The sequence below is a fragment of the Cherax quadricarinatus genome, unplaced genomic scaffold (genome assembly GCF_038502225.1).
Source record: "Cherax quadricarinatus isolate ZL_2023a unplaced genomic scaffold, ASM3850222v1 Contig1809, whole genome shotgun sequence".
In the NCBI taxonomy this organism is placed as follows: domain Eukaryota; kingdom Metazoa; phylum Arthropoda; class Malacostraca; order Decapoda; family Parastacidae; genus Cherax; species Cherax quadricarinatus.
This window is the reverse complement of record NW_027196835.1, coordinates 27,688-51,045: the sequence shown is the minus strand read 5'-3', so window position 1 is coordinate 51,045 and position 23,358 is coordinate 27,688. Positions and strand designations below refer to the sequence as shown.

Sequence of the window (23,358 nt, the reverse complement as noted above, 5' to 3'; positions counted from 1 at the left end):
CCCAAGCAAGGTACACACTCCCCAAGCAGGGTACACACTTCCCAAGCAAGGTACACACTCCCCAAGCAAGGTACACACTCCCCAAGCAAGGTACACACTCCCCAAGCAGGGTACACACTCCCCAAGCAAGGTACACCCTCCCCAAGCAAGGTACACACTCCCCAAGCAGGGTACACACTCCCCAAGCAAGGTACACACTCCCCAAGCAAGGTACACACTCCCCAAGCAAGGTACACACTCCCCAAGCAAGGTACACACTCCCCAAGCAGGGTACACACTTCCCAAGCAAGGTACACACTTCCCAAGCAAGGTACACACTCCCCAAGCAAGGTACACACTCCCCAAGCAAGGTACACACTCCCCAAGCAAGGTACACACTCCCCAAGCAAGGTACACACTCCCCAAGCAAGGTACACACTCCCCAAGCAAGGTACACACTCCCCAAGCAAGGTACACACTCCCCAAGCAAGGTACACACTCCCCAAGCAAGGTACACACTCCCCAAGCAAGGTACACACTCCCCAAGCAAGGTACACACTCCCCAAGCAAGGTACACACTCCCCAAGCAAGGTACACACTCCCCAAGCAAGGTACACACTCCCCAAGCAAGGTACACACTCCCCAAGCAAGGTACACACACCCCAAGCAAGGTACACACTCCCCAAGCAAGGTACACACACCCCAAGCAAGGTACACACTCCCCAAGCAAGGTACACACTCCCCAAGCAAGGTACACACTCCCCAAGCAAGGTACACACTCCCCAAGCAAGGTACACACTCCCCAGGTAAGGTACACACTCCCCAAGCAAGGTACACATACCCCAAGCAAGGTACACACTCACCAAGCAAGGTACACACTCCCCAAGCAGGGTACACACTTCCCAAGCAAGGTACACACTCCCCAAGCAAGGTACACACTCCCCAAGCAAGGTACACACTCCCCAAGCAGGGTACACATACCCCAAGCAAGGTACACACTCCCCAAGCAACACACTCCCCAAGCAAGGTACACACTCCCCAAGCAAGGTACACACTCCCCAAGCAAGGTACACACTCCCCAAGCAAGGTTCAAGGTACACACTCCCCAAGCAAGGTACACACTCCCCAAGCAAGGTACACACTCCCCAAGCAAGGTACACACTCCCCAAGCAAGGTACACACTCCCCAAGCAAGGTACACACTCCCCAAGCAAGGTACACACTCCCCAAGCAAGGTACACACTCCCCAAGCAAGGTACACACTCCCCAAGCAGGGTACACACTCCCCAAGCAAGGTACACACTCCCCAAGCAAGGTACACACTCCCCAAGCACGGTCCCAAGCAAGGTACACACTCCCCAAGCAGGGTACACACTCCCCAAGCAAGGTACACACTCCCCAAGCAAGGTACACACTCCACAAGCAGGGTACACACTTCCCAAGCAAGGTACACACTCCCTAAGCAGGGTACACACTCCCCAAGCAAGGTACACACTCGCCAAGCAAGGTTCACACTCCCCTAGCAAGGTACACACTCCCCAAGCAAGGTACACACTCCCCAAGCAAGGTACACACTCCCCAAGCAAGGTACACACTCCCCAAGCAAGGTACACACTCCCCAAGCAGGGTACACACTCCCCAAGCAAGGTACACACTCCCCAAGCAAGGTACACACTCCACAAGCAGGGTACACACTTCCCAAGCAAGGTACACACTCCCCAAGCAGGGTACACACTCCCCAAGCAAGGTACACACTCCCCAAGCAAGGTTCACACTCCCCTAGCAAGGTACACACTCCCCTAGCAAGGTACACACTCCCCAAGCAAGGTACACACTCCCCAAGCAAGGTACACACTCCCCAAGCAAGGTACACACTCCCCTAGCAAGGTACACACTCCCCAAGCAAGGTACACACTCCCCAAGCAAGGTACACACTCCCCAAGCAAGGTACACACTCCCCAAGCAAGGTTCACACTCCCCAAGCAAGGTACACACTCCCCAAGCAAGGTACACACTCCCCAAGCAAGGTACACACTCTACTACCACCTATTATCACAGCCTACTACCACCTATTATCACAGCCTACTACCACCTATTATCACAGCCTACTACCACCTATTATCACAGCCTACTACCACCTATTATCACAGCCTACTACCACCTATTATCACAGCCTACTACCACCTATTATCACAGCCTACTACCACCTATTATCACAGCCTACTACCACCTATTATCACAGCCTACTACCACCTATTATCACAGCCTACTACCACCTATTATCACAGCCTACTACCACCTATTATCACAACCTACTACCACCTATTATCACAACCTACTACCACCTATTATCACAGCCTACTACCACCTATTATCACAGCCTACTACCACCTATTATCACAGCCTACTACCACCTATTATCACAACCTACTACCACCTATTATCACAGCCTACTACCACCTATTATCACAGCTACTACCACCTATTATCACAGCCTACTACCACCTATTATCACAGCCTACTACCACCTATTATCACAGCCTACTACCACCTATTATCACAGCCTACTACCACCTATTATCACAGCTACTACCACCTATTATCACAGCCTACTACCACCTATTATCACAGTCTACTACCACCTATTATCACAGCTACTACCACCTATTATCACAACCTACTACCACCTATTATCACAGCTACTACCACCTATTATCACAGCCTACTACCACCTATTATCACAGCCTACTACTACCTATTATCACAGCCTACTACCACCTATTATCACAACCTACTACCACCTATTATCACAGTCTACTACCACCTATTATCACAGCTACTACCACCTATTATCACAACCTACTACCACCTATTATCACAGCTACTACCACCTATTATCACAACCTACTACCACCTATTATCACAGCTACTACCACCTATTATCACAGCCTACTACCACCTATTATCACAACCTACTACTACCTATTATCACAGCCTACTACCACCTATTATCACAACCTACTACCACCTATTATCACAGCTACTACCACCTATTATCACAGCCTACTACCACCTATTATCACAGCTACTACCACCTATTATCACAACCTACTACCACCTATTATCACAGCTACTACCACCTATTATCACAACCTACTACCACCTATTATCACAACCTACTACCACCTATTATCACAGCTACTACCACCTATTATCACAGCCTACTACCACCTATTATCACAGCCTACTACTACCTATTATCACAGCCTACTACCACCTATTATCACAGCCTACTACCACCTATTATCACAGCCTACTACCACCTATTATCACAGCCTACTACCACCTATTATCACAGCCTACTACCACCTATTATCACAGCCTACTACTACCTATTATCACAGCCTACTACCACCTATTATCACAGCCTACTACCACCTATTATCACAGCTACTACCACCTATTATCACAACCTACTACCACCTATTATCACAGCTACTACCACCTATTATCACAACCTACTACCACCTATTATCACAGCTACTACCACCTATTATCACAACCTACTACCACCTATTATCACAGCTACTACCACCTATTATCACAGCTACTACCACCTATTATCACAACCTACTACCACCTATTATCACAGCTACTACCACCTATTATCACAGCCTACTACCACCTATTATCACAGCCTACTACCACCTATTATCACAGCCTACTACCACCTATTATCACAGCTACTACCACCTATTATCACAGCTACTACCACCTATTATCACAACCTACTACCACCTATTATCACAGCTACTACCACCTATTATCACAGCCTACTACCACCTATTATCACAGCTACTACCACCTATTATCACAGCTACTACCACCTATTATCACAACCTACTACCACCTATTATCACAGCTACTACCACCTATTATCAGAGCCTACTACCACCTATTATCACAGCCTACTACCACCTATTATCACAGCTACTACCACCTATTATCACAACCTACTACCACCTATTATCACAGCTACTACCACCTATTATCACAGCCTACTACCACCTATTATCACAGCTACTACCACCTATTATCACAGCTACTACCACCTATTATCACAGCTACTACCACCTATTATCACAGCCTACTACCACCTATTATCACAGCTACTACCACCTATTATCACAGCTACTACCACCTATTATCACAACCTACTACCACCTATTATCACAGCTACTACCACCTATTATCACAGCCTACTACCACCTATTATCACAGCTACTACCACCTATTATCACAGCTACTACCACCTATTATCACAACCTACTACCACCTATTATCACAGCTACTACCACCTATTATCACAGCCTACTACCACCTATTATCACAGCCTACTACCACCTATTATCACAGCTACTACCACCTATTATCACAACCTACTACCACCTATTATCACAGCTACTACCACCTATTATCACAGCCTACTACCACCTATTATCACAGCTACTACCACCTATTATCACAGCTACTACCACCTATTATCACAGCTACTACCACCTATTATCACAGCCTACTACCACCTATTATCACAACCTACTACCACCTATTATCACAGCCTACTACCACCTATTATCACAGCCTACTACCACCTATTATCACAGCCTACTACCACCTATTATCACAGCCTACTACCACCTATTATCACAGCCTACTACTACCTATTATCACAGCCTACTACCACCTACGTTTACTCACTCCTTTAACGCCCAACTTGTTCTCCAGGAGCCTGAACTGGTAACTTTGGAATCCTGAAGCAGGAGAGAGGTAGTCCCTGAACTCCATGAAGTCCAGGGGAGTCATAGTCTCCAGGATCAGGAACTGGTCCACACACAGCTGAAACAACAAATATTTTTGTAACTTATTGCCGTATGTTCTGTTTTAATGTGGAACTGTTCTAGGGAGTAATATTGAATTGTCAATGTTCTTCAACACTGAGAGGTGTACATCAGTGTGTGTACACTGAGAGGTGTACATCAGTGTGTGTACACTGAGAGGTGTATATCAGTGTGTACACTGAGAGGTGTACATCAGTGTGTACACTGAGAGGTGTATATCAGTGTGTACACTGAGAGGTGTACATCAGTGTGTACACTGAGAGGTGTACATCAGTGTGTACACTGAGAGGTGTACATCAGTGTGTGTACACTGAGAGGTGTACATCAGTGTGTACACTGAGAGGTGTACATCAGTGTGTACACTGAGAGGTGTACATCAGTGTGTGTACACTGAGAGGTGTACATCAGTGTGTGTACACTGAGAGGTGTACATCAGTGTGTGTACACTGAGAGGTGTATATCAGTGTGTGTACACTGAGAGGTGTATATCAGTGTGTACACTGAGAGGTGTATATCAGTGTGTACACTGAGAGGTGTATATCAGTGTGTACACTGAGAGGTGTACATCAGTGTGTGTACACTGAGAGGTGTATATCAGTGTGTACACTGAGAGGTGTACATCAGTGTGTGTACACTGAGAGGTGTATATCAGTGTGTACACTGAGAGGTGTACATCAGTGTGTGTACACTGAGAGGTGTATATCAGTGTGTACACTGAGAGGTGTACATCAGTGTGTGTACACTGAGAGGTGTATATCAGTGTGTACACTGAGAGGTGTACATCAGTGTGTACACTGAGAGGTGTACATCAGTGTGTGTACACTGAGAGGTGTACATCAGTGTGTACACTGAGAGGTGTACATCAGTGTGTGTACACAGAGGTGTACATCAGTGTGTACACTGAGAGGTGTATATCAGTGTGTACACTGAGAGGTGTACATCAGTGTGTGTACACTGAGAGGTGTACATCAGTGTGTACACTGAGAGGTGTATATCAGTGTGTACACTGAGAGGTGTACATCAGTGTGTACACTGAGAGGTGTACATCAGTGTGTACACTGAGAGGTGTACATCAGTGTGTACACTGAGAGGTGTACATCAGTGTGTGTACACTGAGAGGTGTACATCAGTGTGTACACTGAGAGGTGTATATCAGTGTGTACACTGAGAGGTGTACATCAGTGTGTGTACACTGAGAGGTGTACATCAGTGTGTACACTGAGAGGTGTATATCAGTGTGTACACTGAGAGGTGTACATCAGTGTGTACACTGAGAGGTGTACATCAGTGTGTACACTGAGAGGTGTACATCAGTGTGTGTACACTGAGAGGTGTACATCAGTGTGTACACTGAGAGGTGTACATCAGTGTGTGTACACTGAGAGGTGTACATCAGTGTGTACACTGAGAGGTGTATATCAGTGTGTACACTGAGAGGTGTACATCAGTGTGTGTACACTGAGAGGTGTACATCAGTGTGTACACTGAGAGGTGTATATCAGTGTGTACACTGAGAGGTGTACATCAGTGTGTGTACACTGATAGGTGTACATCAGTGTGTACACTGAGAGGTGTATATCAGTGTGTACACTGAGAGGTGTACATCAGTGTGTACACTGAGAGGTGTACATCAGTGTGTACACTGAGAGGTGTACATCAGTGTGTACACTGAGAGGTGTACATCAGTGTGTGTACACTGAGAGGTGTACATCAGTGTGTACACTGAGAGGTGTACATCAGTGTGTACACTGAGAGGTGTACATCAGTGTGTACACTGAGAGGTGTACATCAGTGTGTACACTGAGAGGTGTACATCAGTGTACACTGAGAGGTGTACATCAGTGTGTACACTGAGAGGTGTACATCAGAGTGTACATTGAGAGGTGTACATCAGTGTGTACACTGAGAGGTGTACATCAGTGTGTACACTGAGAGGAGTACATCAGTGTGTGTACACTGAGAGGTGTACATCAGTGTGTACACTGAGAGGTGTACATCAGTGTGTGTACACTGAGAGGTGTACGTCAGTGTGTACACTGAGAGGTGTACATCAGTGTGTGTACACTGAGAGGTGTACATCAGTGTGTGTACACTGAGAGGTGTACATCAGTGTGTACACTGAGAGGTGTACGTCAGTGTGTACACTGAGAGGTGTACATCAGTGTGTGTACACTGAGAGGTGTACATCAGTGTGTACACTGAGAGGTGTACGTCAGTGTGTACACTGAGAAGTGTACATCAGTGTGTACACTGAGAGGTGTACATCAGTGTGTGTACACTTAGAGGTGTACATCAGTGTGTGTACACTGAGAGGTGTACATCAGTGTGTGTACACTGAGAGGTGTACATCAGTGTGTGTACACTTAGAGGTGTACATCAGTGTGTGTACACTGAGAGGTGTACATCAGTGTGTGTACACTGAGAGGTGTACATCAGTGTGTGTACACTGAGAGGTGTACATCAGTGTGTGTACACTTAGAGGTGTACATCAGTGTGTGTACACTGAGAGGTGTACATCAGTGTGTACACTGAGAGGTGTACATCAGTGTGTACACTGAGAGGTGTACGTCAGTGTGTACACTGAGAGGTGTACATCAGTGTGTGTACACTGAGAGGTGTACATCAGTGTGTGTACACTGAGAGGTGTACATCAGTGTGTACACTGAGAGGTGTACATCAGTGTGTACACTGAGAGGTGTATGTACAATGCAGAGCTGCCCCCACATGTTACCAGAGCTGCCCTCACATGTTACAAGAGCTGCCCTCACATGTTACCAGAGCTGCCCTCACATGTTACCAGAGCTGCCCCCACATGTTACCAGAGCTGCCCCCACATGTTACCAGAGCTGCCCTCACATGTTACCAGAGCTACCCTCACATGTTACCAGAGCTACCCTCACATGTTACCAGAGCTGCCCTCACATGTTACCAGAGCTGCCCCCACATGTTACCAGAGCTGCCCCCACATGTTACCAGAGCTGCCCCCACATGTTACCAGAGCTGCCCTCACATGTTACCAGAGCTGCCCTCACATGTTACCAGAGCTGCCCTCACATGTTACCAGAGCTGCCCCCACATGTTACCAGAGCTGCCCTCACATGTTACCAGAGCTGCCCTCACATGTTACCAGAGCTGCCCTCACATGTTACCAGAGCTGCCCCCACATGTTACCAGAGCTGCCCCCACATGTTACCAGAGCTGCCCTCACATGTTACCAGAGCTGCCCTCACATGTTACCAGAGCTGCCCCCACATGTTACCAGAGCTGCCCCCACATGTTACCAGAGCTGCCCCCACATGTTACCAGAGCTGCCCTCACATGTTACCAGAGCTGCCCTCACATGTTACCAGAGCTGCCCTCACATGTTACCAGAGCTGCCCCCACATGTTACCAGAGCTGCCCTCACATGTTACCAGAGCTGCCCTCACATGTTACCAGAGCTGCCCTCACATGTTACCAGAGCTGCCCCCACATGTTACCAGAGCTGCCCTCACATGTTACCAGAGCTGCCCCCACATGTTACCAGAGCTGCCCCCACATGTTACCAGAGCTGCCCCCACATGTTACCAGAGCTGCCTTCACATGTTACCAGAGCTGCCCTCACATGTTACCAGAGCTGCCCCCACATGTTACCAGAGCTGCCCCCACATGTTACCAGAGCTGCCCCCACATGTTACCAGAGCTGCCCCCACATGTTACCAGAGCTGCCCCCACATGTTACCAGAGCTGCCCCACCATGTTACCAGAGCTGCCCCCACATGTTACCAGAGCTGCCCCCACATGTTACCAGAGCTGCCCCCACATGTTACCAGAGCTGCCCTCACATGTTACCAGAGCTGCCCTCACATGTTACCAGAGCTGCCCTCACATGTTACCAGAGCTGCCCCCACATGTTACCAGAGCTGCCCTCACATGTTACCAGAGCTGCCCCCACATGTTACCAGAGCTGCCCCCACATGTTACCAGAGCTGCCCCCACATGTTACCAGAGCTGCCCTCACATGTTACCAGAGCTGCCCCCACATGTTACCAGAGCTGCCCCCACATGTTACCAGAGCTGCCCTCACATGTTACCAGAGCTGCCCCCACATGTTACCAGAGCTGCCCCCACATGTTACCAGAGCTGCCCCCACATGTTACCAGAGCTGCCCCCACATGTTACCAGAGCTGCCCCCACATGTTACCAGAGCTGCCCCCACATGTTACCAGAGCTGCCCCCACATGTTACCAGAGCTGCCCCCACATGTTACCAGAGCTGCCCCCACATGTTACCAGAGCTGCCCCCACATGTTACCAGAGCTGCCCCCACATGTTACCAGAGCTGCCCCACATGTTACCAGAGCTGCCCCCACATGTTACCAGAGCTGCCCCCACATGTTACCAGAGCTGCCCTCACATGTTACCAGAGCTGCCCTCACATGTTACCAGAGCTGCCCTCACATGTTACCAGAGCTGCCCCCACATGTTACCAGAGCTGCCCTCACATGTTACCAGAGCTGCCCCCACATGTTACCAGAGCTGCCCCCACATGTTACCAGAGCTGCCCCCACATGTTACCAGAGCTGCCCCCACATGTTACCAGAGCTGCCCCCACATGTTACCAGAGCTGCCCCCACATGTTACCAGAGCTGCCCCACGTGGTACCAGAGCTGCCCCCACATGTTACCAGAGCTGCCCTCACATGTTACCAGAGCTGCCCCCACATGTTACCAGAGCTGCCCCCACATGTTACCAGAGCTGCCCCCACATGTTACCAGAGCTGCCCCCACATGTTACCAGAGCTGCCCCCACATGTTACCAGAGCTGCCCCCACATGTTACCAGAGCTGCCCCCACATGTTACCAGAGCTGCCCCCACATGTTACCAGAGCTGCCCCCACATGTTACCAGAGCTGCCCTCACATGTTACCAGAGCTGCCCCCACATGTTACCAGAGCTGCCCTCACATGTTACCAGAGCTGCCCCCACATGTTACCAGAGCTGCCCCCACATGTTACCAGAGCTGCCCTCACATGTTACCAGAGCTGCCCTCACATGTTACCAGAGCTGCCCTCACATGTTACCAGAGCTGCCCCCACATGTTACCAGAGCTGCCCCCACATGTTACCAGAGCTGCCCCCACATGTTACCAGAGCTGCCCCAACATGTTACCAGAGCTGCCCCCACATGTTACCAGAGCTGCCCCCACATGTTACCAGAGCTGCCCCCACATGTTACCAGAGCTGCCCTCACATGTTACCAGAGCTGCCCCCACATGTTACCAGAGCTGCCCCCACATGTTACCAGAGCTGCCCCCACATGTTACCAGAGCTGCCCCCACATGTTACCAGAGCTGCCCACACATGTTACCAGAGCTGCCCCCACATGTTACCAGAGCTGCCCCCACATGTTACCAGAGCTGCCCCCACATGTTACCAGAGCTGCCCCCACATGTTACCAGAGCTGCCCCCACATGTTACCAGAGCTGCCCCCACATGTTACCAGAGCTGCCCCCACATGTTACCAGAGCTGCCCCCACATGTTACCAGAGCTGCCCCCACATGTTACCAGAGCTGCCCCCACATGTTACCAGAGCTGCCCTCACATGTTACCAGAGCTGCCCCCACATGTTACCAGAGCTGCCCCCACATGTTACCAGAGCTGCCCCCACATGTTACCAGAGCTGCCCCCACATGTTACCAGAGCTGCCCCCACATGTTACCAGAGCTGCCCTCACATGTTACCAGAGCTGCCCTCACATGTTACCAGAGCTGCCCTCACATGTTACCAGAGCTGCCCCCACATGTTACCAGAGCTGCCCCCACATGTTACCAGAGCTGCCCCCACATGTTACCAGAGCTGCCCCCACATGTTACCAGAGCTGCCCCCACATGTTACCAGAGCTGCCCCCACATGTTACCAGAGCTGCCCCCACATGTTACCAGAGCTGCCCCCACATGTTACCAGAGCTGCCCCCACATGTTACCAGAGCTGCCCCCACATGTTACCAGAGCTGCCCCCACATGTTACCAGAGCTGCCCCCACATGTTACCAGAGCTGCCCCCACATGTTACCAGAGCTGCCCCCACATGTTTCCAGAGCGGCCCCCACATGTTACCAGAGCTGCCCCCACATGTTACCAGAGCTGCCCCCACATGTTACCAGAGCTGCCCCCACATGTTACCAGAGCTGCCCCCACATGTTACCAGAGCTGCCCCCACATGTTACCAGAGCTGCCCTCACATGTTACCAGAGCTGCCCCCACATGTTACCAGAGCTGCCCCCACATGTTACCAGAGCTGCCCCCACATGTTACCAGAGCTGCCCTCACATGTTACCAGAGCTGCCCCCACATGTTACCAGAGCTGCCCCCACATGTTACCAGAGCTGCCCCCACATGTTACCAGAGCTGCCCTCACATGTTACCAGAGCTGCCCCCACATGTTACCAGAGCTGCCCCCACATGTTACCAGAGCTGCCCCCACATGTTACCAGAGCTGCCCCCACATGTTACCAGAGCTGCCCCCACATGTTACCAGAGCTGCCCCCACATGTTACCAGAGCTGCCCCCACATGTTACCAGAGCTGCCCCCACATGTTACCAGAGCTGCCCACACATGTTACCAGAGCTGCCCCCACATGTTACCAGAGCTGCCCTCACATGTTACCAGAGCTGCCCCCACATGTTACCAGAGCTGCCCCCACATGTTACCAGAGCTGCCCCCACATGTTACCAGAGCTGCCCTCACACATGTTACCAGAGCTGCCCCCACATGTTACCAGAGCTGCCCCCACATGTTACCAGAGCTGCCCCCACATGTTACCAGAGCTGCCCCCACATGTTACCAGAGCTGCCCCCACATGTTACCAGAGCTGCCCCCACATGTTACCAGAGCTGCCCCCACATGTTACCAGAGCTGCCCCCACATGTTACCAGAGCTGCCCCCACAGGTTACCAGAGCTGCCCCCACCTGTTACCAGAGCTGCCCCCACATGTTACCAGAGCTGCCCCCACATGTTACCAGAGCTGCCCCCACATGTTACCAGAGCTGCCCCCACATGTTACCAGAGCTGCCCCCACATGTTACCAGAGCTGCCCCCACATGTTACCAGAGCTGCCCTCACATGTTACCAGAGCTGCCCACACATGTTACCAGAGCTGCCCCCTCATGTTACCAGAGCTGCCCCCACATGTTACCAGAGCTGCCCCCACATGTTACCAGAGCTGCCCCCACATGTTACCAGAGCTGCCCCCACATGTTACCAGAGCTGCCCCCACATGTTACCAGAGCTGCCCCCACATGTTACCAGAGCTGCCCCCACATGTTACCAGAGCTGCCCCCACATGTTACCAGAGCTGCCCTCACATGTTACCAGAGCTGCCCCCACATGTTACCAGAGCTGCCCCCACATGTTACCAGAGCTGCCCCCACATGTTACCAGAGCTGCCCCCACATGTTACCAGAGCTGCCCCCACATGTTACCAGAGCTGCCCCCACATGTTACCAGAGCTGCCCCCACATGTTACCAGAGCTGCCCTCACATGTTACCAGAGCTGCCCCCACATGTTACCAGAGCTGCCCCCTCATGTTACCAGAGCTGCCCCCACATGTTACCAGAGCTGCCCCCACATGTTACCAGAGCTGCCCGCACATGTTACCAGAGCTGCCCCCACATGTTACCAGTGCTGCCCGCGCCTGTTACCCGAGCTGCCCCGACATGTTACCAGAGCTGCCCTGCCCGCACATGTTACCAGAGCTGCCCCCACATGTTACCAGAGCTGCCCCCACATGTTACCAGAGCTGCCCCCACATGTTACCAGAGCTGCCCCCACATGTTACCAGAGCTGCCCCCACATGTTACCAGAGCTGCCCCCTCATGTTACCAGAGCTGCCCCCACATGTTACCAGAGCTGCCCCCACATGTTACCAGAGCTGCCCCGACATGTTACCAGAGCTGCCCCCACATGTTACCAGAGCTGCCCCCACATGTTACCAGAGCTGCCCCCACATGTTACCAGAGCTGCCCCCACATGTTACCAGAGCTGCCCCCACATGTTACCAGAGCTGCCCCCTCATGTTACCAGAGCTGCCCCCTCATGTTACCAGAGCTGCCCCCTCATGTTACCAGAGCTGCCCCCACATGTTACCAGAGCTGCCCCCACATGTTACCAGAGCTGCCCCCACATGTTACCAGAGCTGCCCCCACATGTTACCAGAGCTGCCCTCACATGTTACCAGAGCTGCCCCCTCATGTTACCAGAGCTGCCCCCACATGTTACCAGAGCTGCCCCCACATGTTACCAGAGCTGCCCCCACATGTTACCAGAGCTGCCCCCACATGTTACCCGAGCTGCCCCCACATGTTACCAGAGCTGCCCGCTCAGGGTACCAGAGCTGCCCCCGCATGTTTCCAGAGCTGCCCCCACATGTTACCAGAGCTGCCCCCACATGTTACCAGAGCTGCCCCGACATGTTACCAGAGCTGCCCCCACATGTTACCAGAGCTGCCCTCACATGTTACCAGAGCTGCCCCCTCATGTTACCAGAGCTGCCCCCACATGTTACCAGAGCTGCCCTCACATGTTACCAGAGCTGCCCCCACATGTTACCAGAGCTGCCCCCTCATGTTACCAGAGCTGCCCCCTCATGTTACCAGAGCTGCCCGCACATGTTACCAGAGCTGCCCCCACATGTTACCAGAGCTGCCCCCACATGTTACCAGAGCTGCCCCCACATGTTACCAGAGCTGCCCCCACATGTTACCAGAGCTGCCCCCACATGTTACCAGAGCTGCCCCCACATGTTACCAGAGCTGCCCCCACATGTTACCAGAGCTGCCCCCACATGTTACCAGAGCTGCCCCCACATGTTACCAGAGCTGCCCCCACATGTTACCAGAGCTGCCCCCACATGTTACCAGAGCTGCCCCCACATGTTACCAGAGCTGCCCCCACATGTTACCAGAGCTGCCCCCACATGTTACCAGAGCTGCCCCCACATGTTACCAGAGCTGCCCTCACATGTTACCAGAGCTGCCCCCACATGTTACCAGAGCTGCCCCCACATGTTACCAGAGCTGCCCTCACATGTTACCAGAGCTGCCCCCACATGTTACCAGAGCTGCCCTGCACATGTTACCAGAGCTGCCCCCACATGTTACCAGAGCTGCCCCCACATGTTACCAGAGCTGCCCCCACATGTTACCAGAGCTGCCCCCACATGTTACCAGAGCTGCCCCCACATGTTACCAGAGCTGCCCCCACATGTTACCAGAGCTGCCCCCACCTCCTACCCGAGCTGCCCACACATGTTACCAGAGCTGCCCCCACATGTTACCAGATCTTCCCCCACATGTTACCAGAGCTGCCCCCACATGTTACCAGAGCTGCCCCCACATGTTACCAGAGCTGCCCTCACATGTTACCAGAGCTGCCCCCACATGTTACCAGAGCTGCCCCCACATGTTACCAGAGCTGCCCCCACATGTTACCAGAGCTGCCCCCACATGTTACCAGAGCTGCCCTCCACATGTTACCAGAGCTGCCCCCACATGTTACCAGAGCTGTCCTCACATGTTACCAGAGCTGCCCCCACATGTTACCAGAGCTGCCCCCACATGTTACCAGAGCTTCCCCCACATGTTACCAGAGCTGCCCCCACATGTTACCAGAGCTGCCCCCACATGTTACCAGAGCTGCCCCCACATGTTACCAGAGCTGCCCCCACATGTTACCAGAGCTGCCCCCACATGTTACCAGAGCTGCCCTCACATGTTACCAGAGCTGCCCTCACATGTTACCAGAGCTGCCCCCACATGTTACCAGAGCTGCCCCCACATGTTACCAGAGCTGCCCCCACATGTTACCAGAGCTGCCCCCACATGTTACCAGAGCTGCCCCCACATGTTACCAGAGCTGCCCCCACATGTTACCAGAGCTGCCCTCACATGTTACCAGAGCTGCCCTCACATGTTACCAGAGCTGCCCCCACATGTTACCAGAGCTGCCCCCACATGTTACCAGAGCTGCCCTCACATGTTACCAGAGCTGCCCCCACATGTTACCAGAGCTGCCCCCACATGTTTCCAGAGCTGCCCCCACATGTTACCAGAGCTGCCCCCACATGTTACCAGAGCTGCCCCCACATGTTACCAGAGCTGCCCCCACATGTTACCAGAGCTGCCCCCACATGTTACCAGAGCTGCCCACACATGTTACCAGAGCTGCCCCCATATGTTACCAGAGCTGCCCCCACATGTTACCAGAGCTGCCCCCACATGTTACCAGAGCTGCCCCCACATGTTACCAGAGCTGCCCCCACATGTTACCAGAGCTGCCCCCACATGTTACCAGAGCTGCCCCCACATGTTACCAGAGCTGCCCCCACATGTTACCAGAGCTGCCCCCACATGTTACCAGAGCTGCCCCCACATGTTACCAGAGCTGCCCCCACATGTTACCAGAGCTGCCCCCACATGTTACCAGAGCTGCCCACACATGTTACCAGAGCTGCCCCCACATGTTACCAGAGCTGCCCCCACATGTTACCAGAGCTGCCCCCACATGTTACCAGAGCTGCCCCCACATGTTACCAGAGCTGCCCCCACATGTTACCAGAGCTGCCCCCACATGTTACCAGAGCTGCCCCCACATGTTACCAGAGCTGCCCTCACATGTTACCAGAGCTGCCCCCACATGTTACCAGAGCTGCCCTCACATGTTACCAGAGCTGCCCCCACATGTTACCAGAGCTGCCCCCACATGTTACCAGAGCTGCCCCCACATGTTACCAGAGCTGCCCCCACATGATACCAGAGCTGCCCCCACATGTTACCAGAGCTGCCCCCACATGTTACCAGAGCTGCCCCCACATGTTACCAGAGCTGCCCCCACATGTTACCAGAGCATGTTACCAGAGCTGCCCTCACATGTTACCAGAGCTGCCCCCACATGTTACCAGAGCTGCCCCCACATGTTACCAGAGCTGCCCTCACATGTTACCAGAGCTGCCCCCACATGTTACCAGAGCTGCCCCCACATGTTACCAGAGCTGCCCTCACATGTTACCAGAGCTGCCCTCACATGTTACCAGAGCTGCCCCCACATGTTACCAGAGCTGCCCCCACATGTTACCAGAGCTGCCCCCACATGTTAGCAGAGCTGCCCCCACATGTTACCAGAGCTGCCCTCACATGTTACCAGAGCTGCCCCCACATGTTACCAGAGCTGTCCTCACATGTTACCAGAGCTGCCCTCACATGTTACCAGAGCTGCCCCCACATGTTACCAGAGCTGCCCTCACATGTTACCAGAGCTGCCCTCACATGTTACCAGAGCTGCCCCCACATGTTACCAGGAAAAGTTGGTCGATGGATCTATAATTTCCTCACTAACAGAACACAGAGAGTAGTCGTCAACAGAGTAAAGTCCGAGGCAGCTACGGTGAAAAGCTCTGTTCCACAAGGCACAGTACTAGCTCCCATCTTGTTCCTCATCCTCATATCCGACATAGACAAGGATGTCAGCCACAGCACCGTGTCTTCCTTTGCAGATGACACCCGAATCTGCATGACAGTGTCTTCCATTGCAGACACTGCAAGGCTCCAGGCGGACATCAACCAAATCTTTCAGTGGGCTGCAGAAAACAATATGAAGTTCAACGATGAGAAATTTCAATTACTCAGATATGGTAAACATGAGGAAATTAAATCTTCATCAGAGTACAAAACAAATTCTGGCCACAAAATAGAGCGAAACACCAACGTCAAAGACCTGGGAGTGATTATGTCGGAGGATCTCACCTTCAAGGACCATAACATTGTATCAATCGCATCTGCTAGAAAAATGACAGGATGGATAATGAGAACCTTCAAAACTAGGGAGGCCAAGCCCATGATGACACTCTTCAGGTCACTTGTTCTATCTAGGCTGGAATATTGCTGCACTCTAACAGCACCTTTCAAGGCAGGTGAAATTGCCGACCTAGAAAATGTACAGAGAACTTTCACGGCGCGCATAACGGAGATAAAACACCTCAATTATTGGGAGCGCTTGAGGTTTCTAAACCTGTATTCCCTGGAACGCAGGAGGGAGAGATACATGATTATATACACCTGGAAAATCCTAGAGGGACTAGTACCGAACTTGCACACGAAAATCACTCACTACGAAAGCAAAAGACTTGGCAGACGATGCACCATCCCCCCAATGAAAAGCAGGGGTGTCACTAGCACGTTAAGAGACCATACAATAAGTGTCAGGGGCCCGAGACTGTTCAACTGCCTCCCAGCACACATAAGGGGGATTACCAACAGACCCCTGGCAGTCTTCAAGCTGGCACTGGACAAGCACCTAAAGTCAGTTCCTGATCAGCCGGGCTGTGGCTCGTACGTTGGTTTGCGTGCAGCCAGCAGCAACAGCCTGGTTGATCAGGCGCTGATCCACCAGGAGGCCTGGTCACAGACCGGGCCGCGGGGGCGTTGACCCCCGAAACTCTCTCCAGGTAAACTCCAGGTAAACATGTTACAAGAGCTGCCCCCACATGTTACCAGAGCTGCCCCCACATGTTACCAGAGCTGCCCCCACATGTTAGCAGAGCTGCCCCCACATGTTACCAGAGCTGCCCTCACATGTTACCAGAGCTGCCCCCACATGTTACCAGAGCTGCCCTCACATGTTACCAGAGCTGCCCCCACATGTTACCAGAGCTGCCCTCACATGTTACCAGAGCTGCCCCCACATGTTACCAGAGCTGTCCTCACATGTTACCAGAGCTGCCCCCACATGTTACCAGAGCTGCCCCCACATGTTACCAGAGCTGCCCTCACATGTTACCAGAGCTGCCCCCACATGTTACCAGAGCTGCCCCCACATGTTACCAGAGCTGCCCCCACATGTTACCAGAGCTGCCCCCACATGTTACCAGAGCTGCCCTCACATGTTACCAGAGCTGCCCTCACATGTTACCAGAGCTGCCCTCACATGTTACCAGAGCTGCCCCCACATGTTACCAGAGCTGCCCCCACATGTTACCAGAGCTGTCCTCACATGTTACCAGAGCTGCCCCCACATGTTACCAGAGCTGCCCCCACATGTTACCAGAGCTGCCCTCACATGTTACCAGAGCTGCCCTCACATGTTACCAGAGCTGCCCCCACATGTTACCAGAGCTGCCCCCACATGTTACCAGAGCTGCCCTCACATGTTACCAGAGCTGCCCTCACATGTTACCAGAGCTGCCCCCACATGTTACCAGAGCTGCCCCCACATGTTACCAGAGCTGCCCTCACATGTTACCAGAGCTGCCCCCACATGTTACCAGAGCTGCCCCCACATGTTACCAGAGCTGCCCCCACATGTTACCAGAGCTGCCCCCACATGTTACCAGAGCTGCCCCCACATGTTACCAGAGCTGCCCTCACATGTTACCAGAGCTGCCCCCACATGTTACCAGAGCTGCCCCCACATGTTACCAGAGCTGCCCCCACATGTTACAAGAGCTGCCCCCACATGTTACCAGAGCTGTCCTCACATGTTACCAGAGCTGTCCCCACATGTTACCAGAGCTGCCCCCACATGTTACCAGAGCTGCCCTCACATGTTACCAGAGCTGCCCTCACATGTTACCAGAGCTGCCCCCACATGTTACCAGAGCTGCCCCCACATGTTACCAGAGCTGCCCTCACATGTTACCAGAGCTGCCCTCACATGTTACCAGAGCTGCCCCCACATGTTACCAGAGCTGCCCCACATGTTACCAGAGCTGCCCTCACATGTTACCAGAGCTGCCCCCACATGTTACCAGAGCTGCCCCCACATGTTACCAGAGCTGCCCGAACATGTTACCAGAGCTGCCCCCACATGTTACCAGAGCTGCCCTCACATGTTACCAGAGCTGCCCTCACATGTTACCAGAGCTGCCCTCACATGTTACCAGAGCTGCCCTCACATGTTACCAGAGCTGCCCCCACATGTTACCAGAGCTGCCCCCACATGTTACCAGAGCTGCCCCCACATGTTACCAGAGCTGCCCTCACATGTTACCAGAGCTGCCCTCACATGTTACCAGAGCTGCCCTCACATGTTACCAGAGCTGCCCTCACATGTTACCAGAGCTGCCCCCACATGTTACCAGAGCTGCCCCCACATGTTACCAGAGCTGCCCTCACATGTTACCAGAGCTGCCCCCACATGTTACCAGAGCTGCCCCCACATGTTACCAGAGCTGCCCTCACATGTTACCAGAGCTGCCCTCACATGTTACCAGAGCTGCCCTCACATGTTACCAGAGCTGCCCTCACATGTTACCAGAGCTGCCCCCACATGTTACCAGAGCTGCCCCCACATGTTACCAGAGCTGCCCTCACATGTTACCAGAGCTGCCCCCACATGTTACCAGAGCTGCCCCCACATGTTACCAGAGCTGCCCTCACATGTTACCAGAGCTGCCCCCACATGTTACCAGAGCTGCCCCCACATGTTACCAGAGCTGCCTCCACATGTTACCAGAGCTGCCCTCACATGTTACCAGAGCTGCCCACACATGTTACCAGAGCTGCCCTCACATGTTACCAGAGCTGCCCTCACATGTTACCAGAGCTGCCCTCACATGTTACCAGAGCTGCCCTCACATGTTACCAGAGCTGCCCTCACATGTTACCAGAGCTGCCCCCACATGTTACCAGAGCTGCCCTCACATGTTACCAGAGCTGCCCCCACATGTTACCAGAGCTGCCCTCACATGTTACCAGAGCTGCCCTCACATGTTACCAGAGCTGCCCTCACATGTTACCAGAGCTGCCCCCACATGTTACCAGAGCTGCCCCCACATGTTACCAGAGCTGCCCTCACATGTTACCAGAGCTGCCCTCACATGTTACCAGAGCTGCCCTCACATGTTACCAGAGCTGCCCCCACATGTTACCAGAGCTGCCCCCACATGTTACCAGAGCTGCCCCCACATGTTACCAGAGCTGCCCTCACATGTTACCAGAGCTGCCCTCACATGTTAACAGAGCTGCCCCCACATGTTACCAGAGCTGCCCCCACATGTTACCAGAGCTGCCCTCACATGTTACCAGAGCTGCCCTCACATGTTACCAGAGCTGCCCTCACATGTTACCAGAGCTGCCCCCACATGTTACCAGAGCTGCCCTCACATGTTACCAGAGCTGCCCCCACATGTTACCAGAGCTGCCCCCACATGTTACCAGAGCTGCCCTCACATGTTACCAGAGCTGCCCCCACATGTTACCAGAGCTGCCCCCACATGTTACCAGAGCTGCCCCCACATGTTACCAGAGCTGCCCCCACATGTTACCAGAGCTGCCCTCACATGTTACCAGAGCTGCCCTCACATGTTACCAGAGCTGCCCCCACATGTTACCAGAGCTGCCCCCACATGTTACCAGAGCTGCCCTCACATGTTACCAGAGCTGCCCCCACATGTTACCAGAGCTGCCCCCACATGTTACCAGAGCTGCCCCCACATGTTACCAGAGCTGCCCTCACATGTTACCAGAGCTGCCCTCACATGTTACCAGAGCTGCCCTCACATGTTACCAGAGCTGCCCCCACATGTTACCAGAGCTGCCCCCACATGTTACCAGAGCTGCCCCCACATGTTACCAGAGCTGCCCCCACATGTTACTAGAGCTGCCCCCACATGTTACCAGAGCTGCCCTCACATGTTACCAGAGCTGCCCTCACATGTTACCAGAGCTGCCCTCACATGTTACCAGAGCTGCCCCCACATTTTACCAGAGCTGCCCCCACATGTTACCAGAGCTGCCCTCACATGTTACCAGAGCTGCCCCCACATGTTACCAGAGCTGCCCCCACATGTTACCAGAGCTTCCCCCACATGTTACCAGAGCTGCCCCCACATGTTACCAGAGCTGCCCCCACATGTTACCAGAGCTGCCCCCACATGTTACCAGAGCTGCCCTCACATGTTACCAGAGCTGCCCTCACATGTTACCAGAGCTGCCCTCACATGTTACCAGAGCTGCCCCCACATGTTACCAGAGCTGCCCCCACATGTTACCAGAGCTGCCCTCACATGTTACCAGAGCTGCCCCCACATGTTACCAGAGCTGCCCCCACATGTTACCAGAGCTGCCCCCACATGTTACCAGAGCTGCCCTCACATGTTACCAGAGCTGCCCCCACATGTTACCAGAGCTGCCCTCACATGTTACCAGAGCTGCCCTCACATGTTACCAGAGCTGCCCTCACATGTTACCAGAGCTGCCCCCACATGTTACCAGAGCTGCCCCCACATGTTACCAGAGCTGCCCTCACATGTTACCAGAGCTGCCCCCACATGTTACCAGAGCTGCCCTCACATGTTACCAGAGCTGCCCCCACATGTTACCAGAGCTGCCCCCACATGTTACCAGAGCTGCCCTCACATGTTACCAGAGCTGCCCCCACATGTTACCAGAGCTGTCCTCACATGTTACCAGAGCTGCCCCCACATGTTACCAGAGCTGCCCCCACATGTTACCAGAGCTGTCCTCACATGTTACCAGAGCTGCCCCCACATGTTACCAGAGCTGTCCTCACATGTTACCAGAGCTGTCCTCACATGTTACCAGAGCTGCCCCCACATGTTACCAGAGCTGCCCCCACATGTTACCAGAGCTGCCCTCACATGTTACCAGAGCTGCCCCCACATGTTACCAGAGCTGTCCTCACATGTTACCAGAGCTGCCCCCACATGTTACCAGAGCTGCCCCCACATGTTACGAGAGCTGTCCTCACATGTTACCAGAGCTGCCCCCACATGTTACCAGAGCTGTCCTCACATGTTACCAGAGCTGTCCTCACATGTTACCAGAGCTGCCCCCACATGTTACCAGAGCTGTCCTCACATGTTACCAGAGCTGCCCTCACATGTTACCAGAGCTGCCCCCACATGTTACCAGAGCTGCCCCCACATGTTACCAGAGCTGTCCTCACATGTTACCAGAGCTGCCCTCACATGTTACCAGAGCTGTCCTCACATGTTACCAGAGCTGTCCTCACATGTTACCAGAGCTGCCCCCACATGTTACCAGAGCTGTCCTCACATGTTACCAGAGCTGCCCTCACATGTTACCAGAGCTGCCCCCACATGTTACCAGAGCTGCCCCCACATGTTACCAGAGCTGTCCTCACATGTTACCAGAGCTGCCCTCACATGTTACCAGAGCTGTCCTCACATGTTACCAGAGCTGTCCTCACATGTTACCAGAGCTGCCCCCACATGTTACCAGAGCTGTCCTCACATGTTACCAGAGCTGCCCTCACATGTTACCAGAGCTGCCCCCACATGTTACCAGAGCTGTCCTCACATGTTACCAGAGCTGCCCCCACATGTTACCAGAGCTGCCCCCACATGTTACCAGAGCTGTCCTCACATGTTACCAGAGCTGCCCCCACATGTTACCAGAGCTGCCCCCACATGTTACCAGAGCTGTCCTCACATGTTACCAGAGCTGCCCTCACATGTTACCAGAGCTGTCCTCACATGTTACCAGAGCTGACCCCACATGTTACCAGAGCTGTCCTCACATGTTACCAGAGCTGCCTTCACATGTTACCAGAGCTGCCCTCACATGTTACCAGAGCTGCCCTCACATGTTACCAGAGCTGCCCTCACATGTTACCAGAGCTGCCCTCACATGTTACCAGAGCTGCCCCCACATGTTACCAGAGCTGTCCTCACATGTTACCAGAGCTGTCCTCACATGTTACCAGAGCTGCCCCCACATGTTACCAGAGCTGTCCTCACATGTTACCAGAGCTGCCCCCACATGTTACCAGAGCTGCCCTCACATGTTACCAGAGCTGCCCTCACATGTTACCAGAGCTGCCCTCACATGTTACCAGAGCTGCCCTCACATGTTACCAGAGCTGCCCTCACATGTTACCAGAGCTGCCCTCACATGTTACCAGAGCTGCCCTCACATGTTACCAGAGCTGCCCTCACATGTTACCAGAGCTGCCCTCACATGTTACCAGAGCTGCCCCCACATGTTACCAGAGCTGCCCTCACATGTTACCAGAGCTACCCTCACATGTTACCAGACCTGCCCTCACATGTTACCAGAGCTGCCCCCACATGTTACCAGAGCTGCCCTCACATGTTACCAGAGCTGCCCCCACATGTTACCAGAGCTGCCCTCACATGTTACCAGAGCTGCCCTCACATGTTACCAGAGCTGCCCCCACATGTTACCAGAGCTGCCCTCACATGTTACCAGAGCTGCCCTCACATGTTACCAGAGCTGCCCTCACATGTTACCAGAGCTGTCCTCACATGTTACCAGAGCTGCCCCCACATGTTACCAGAGCTTCCCTCACATGTTACCAGAGCTGTCCTCACATGTTACCAGAGCTGCCCCCACATGTTACCAGAGCTGCCCCCACATGTTACCAGAGCTGCCCTCACATGTTACCAGAGCTGCCCTCACATGTTACCAGAGCTGCCCTCACATGTTACCAGAGCTGCCCTCACAT

The 23,358-nt window shown here is 53.3% G+C and overlaps 1 protein-coding gene across 1 annotated transcript in view; it reads right to left on the bottom strand.

The window, feature by feature from the left end:
* Positions 1 to 23,358, bottom strand: part of v (Tryptophan 2,3-dioxygenase vermilion) — a gene marked incomplete at its 5' end in the record, with an annotated part of 49,288 nt that overhangs the window by 3,782 nt on the left and 22,148 nt on the right. The window contains 1 exon segment of the mRNA XM_070081133.1: positions 4,737 to 4,874. Coding sequence (XP_069937234.1) covers positions 4,737 to 4,874 — 138 coding nt within the window.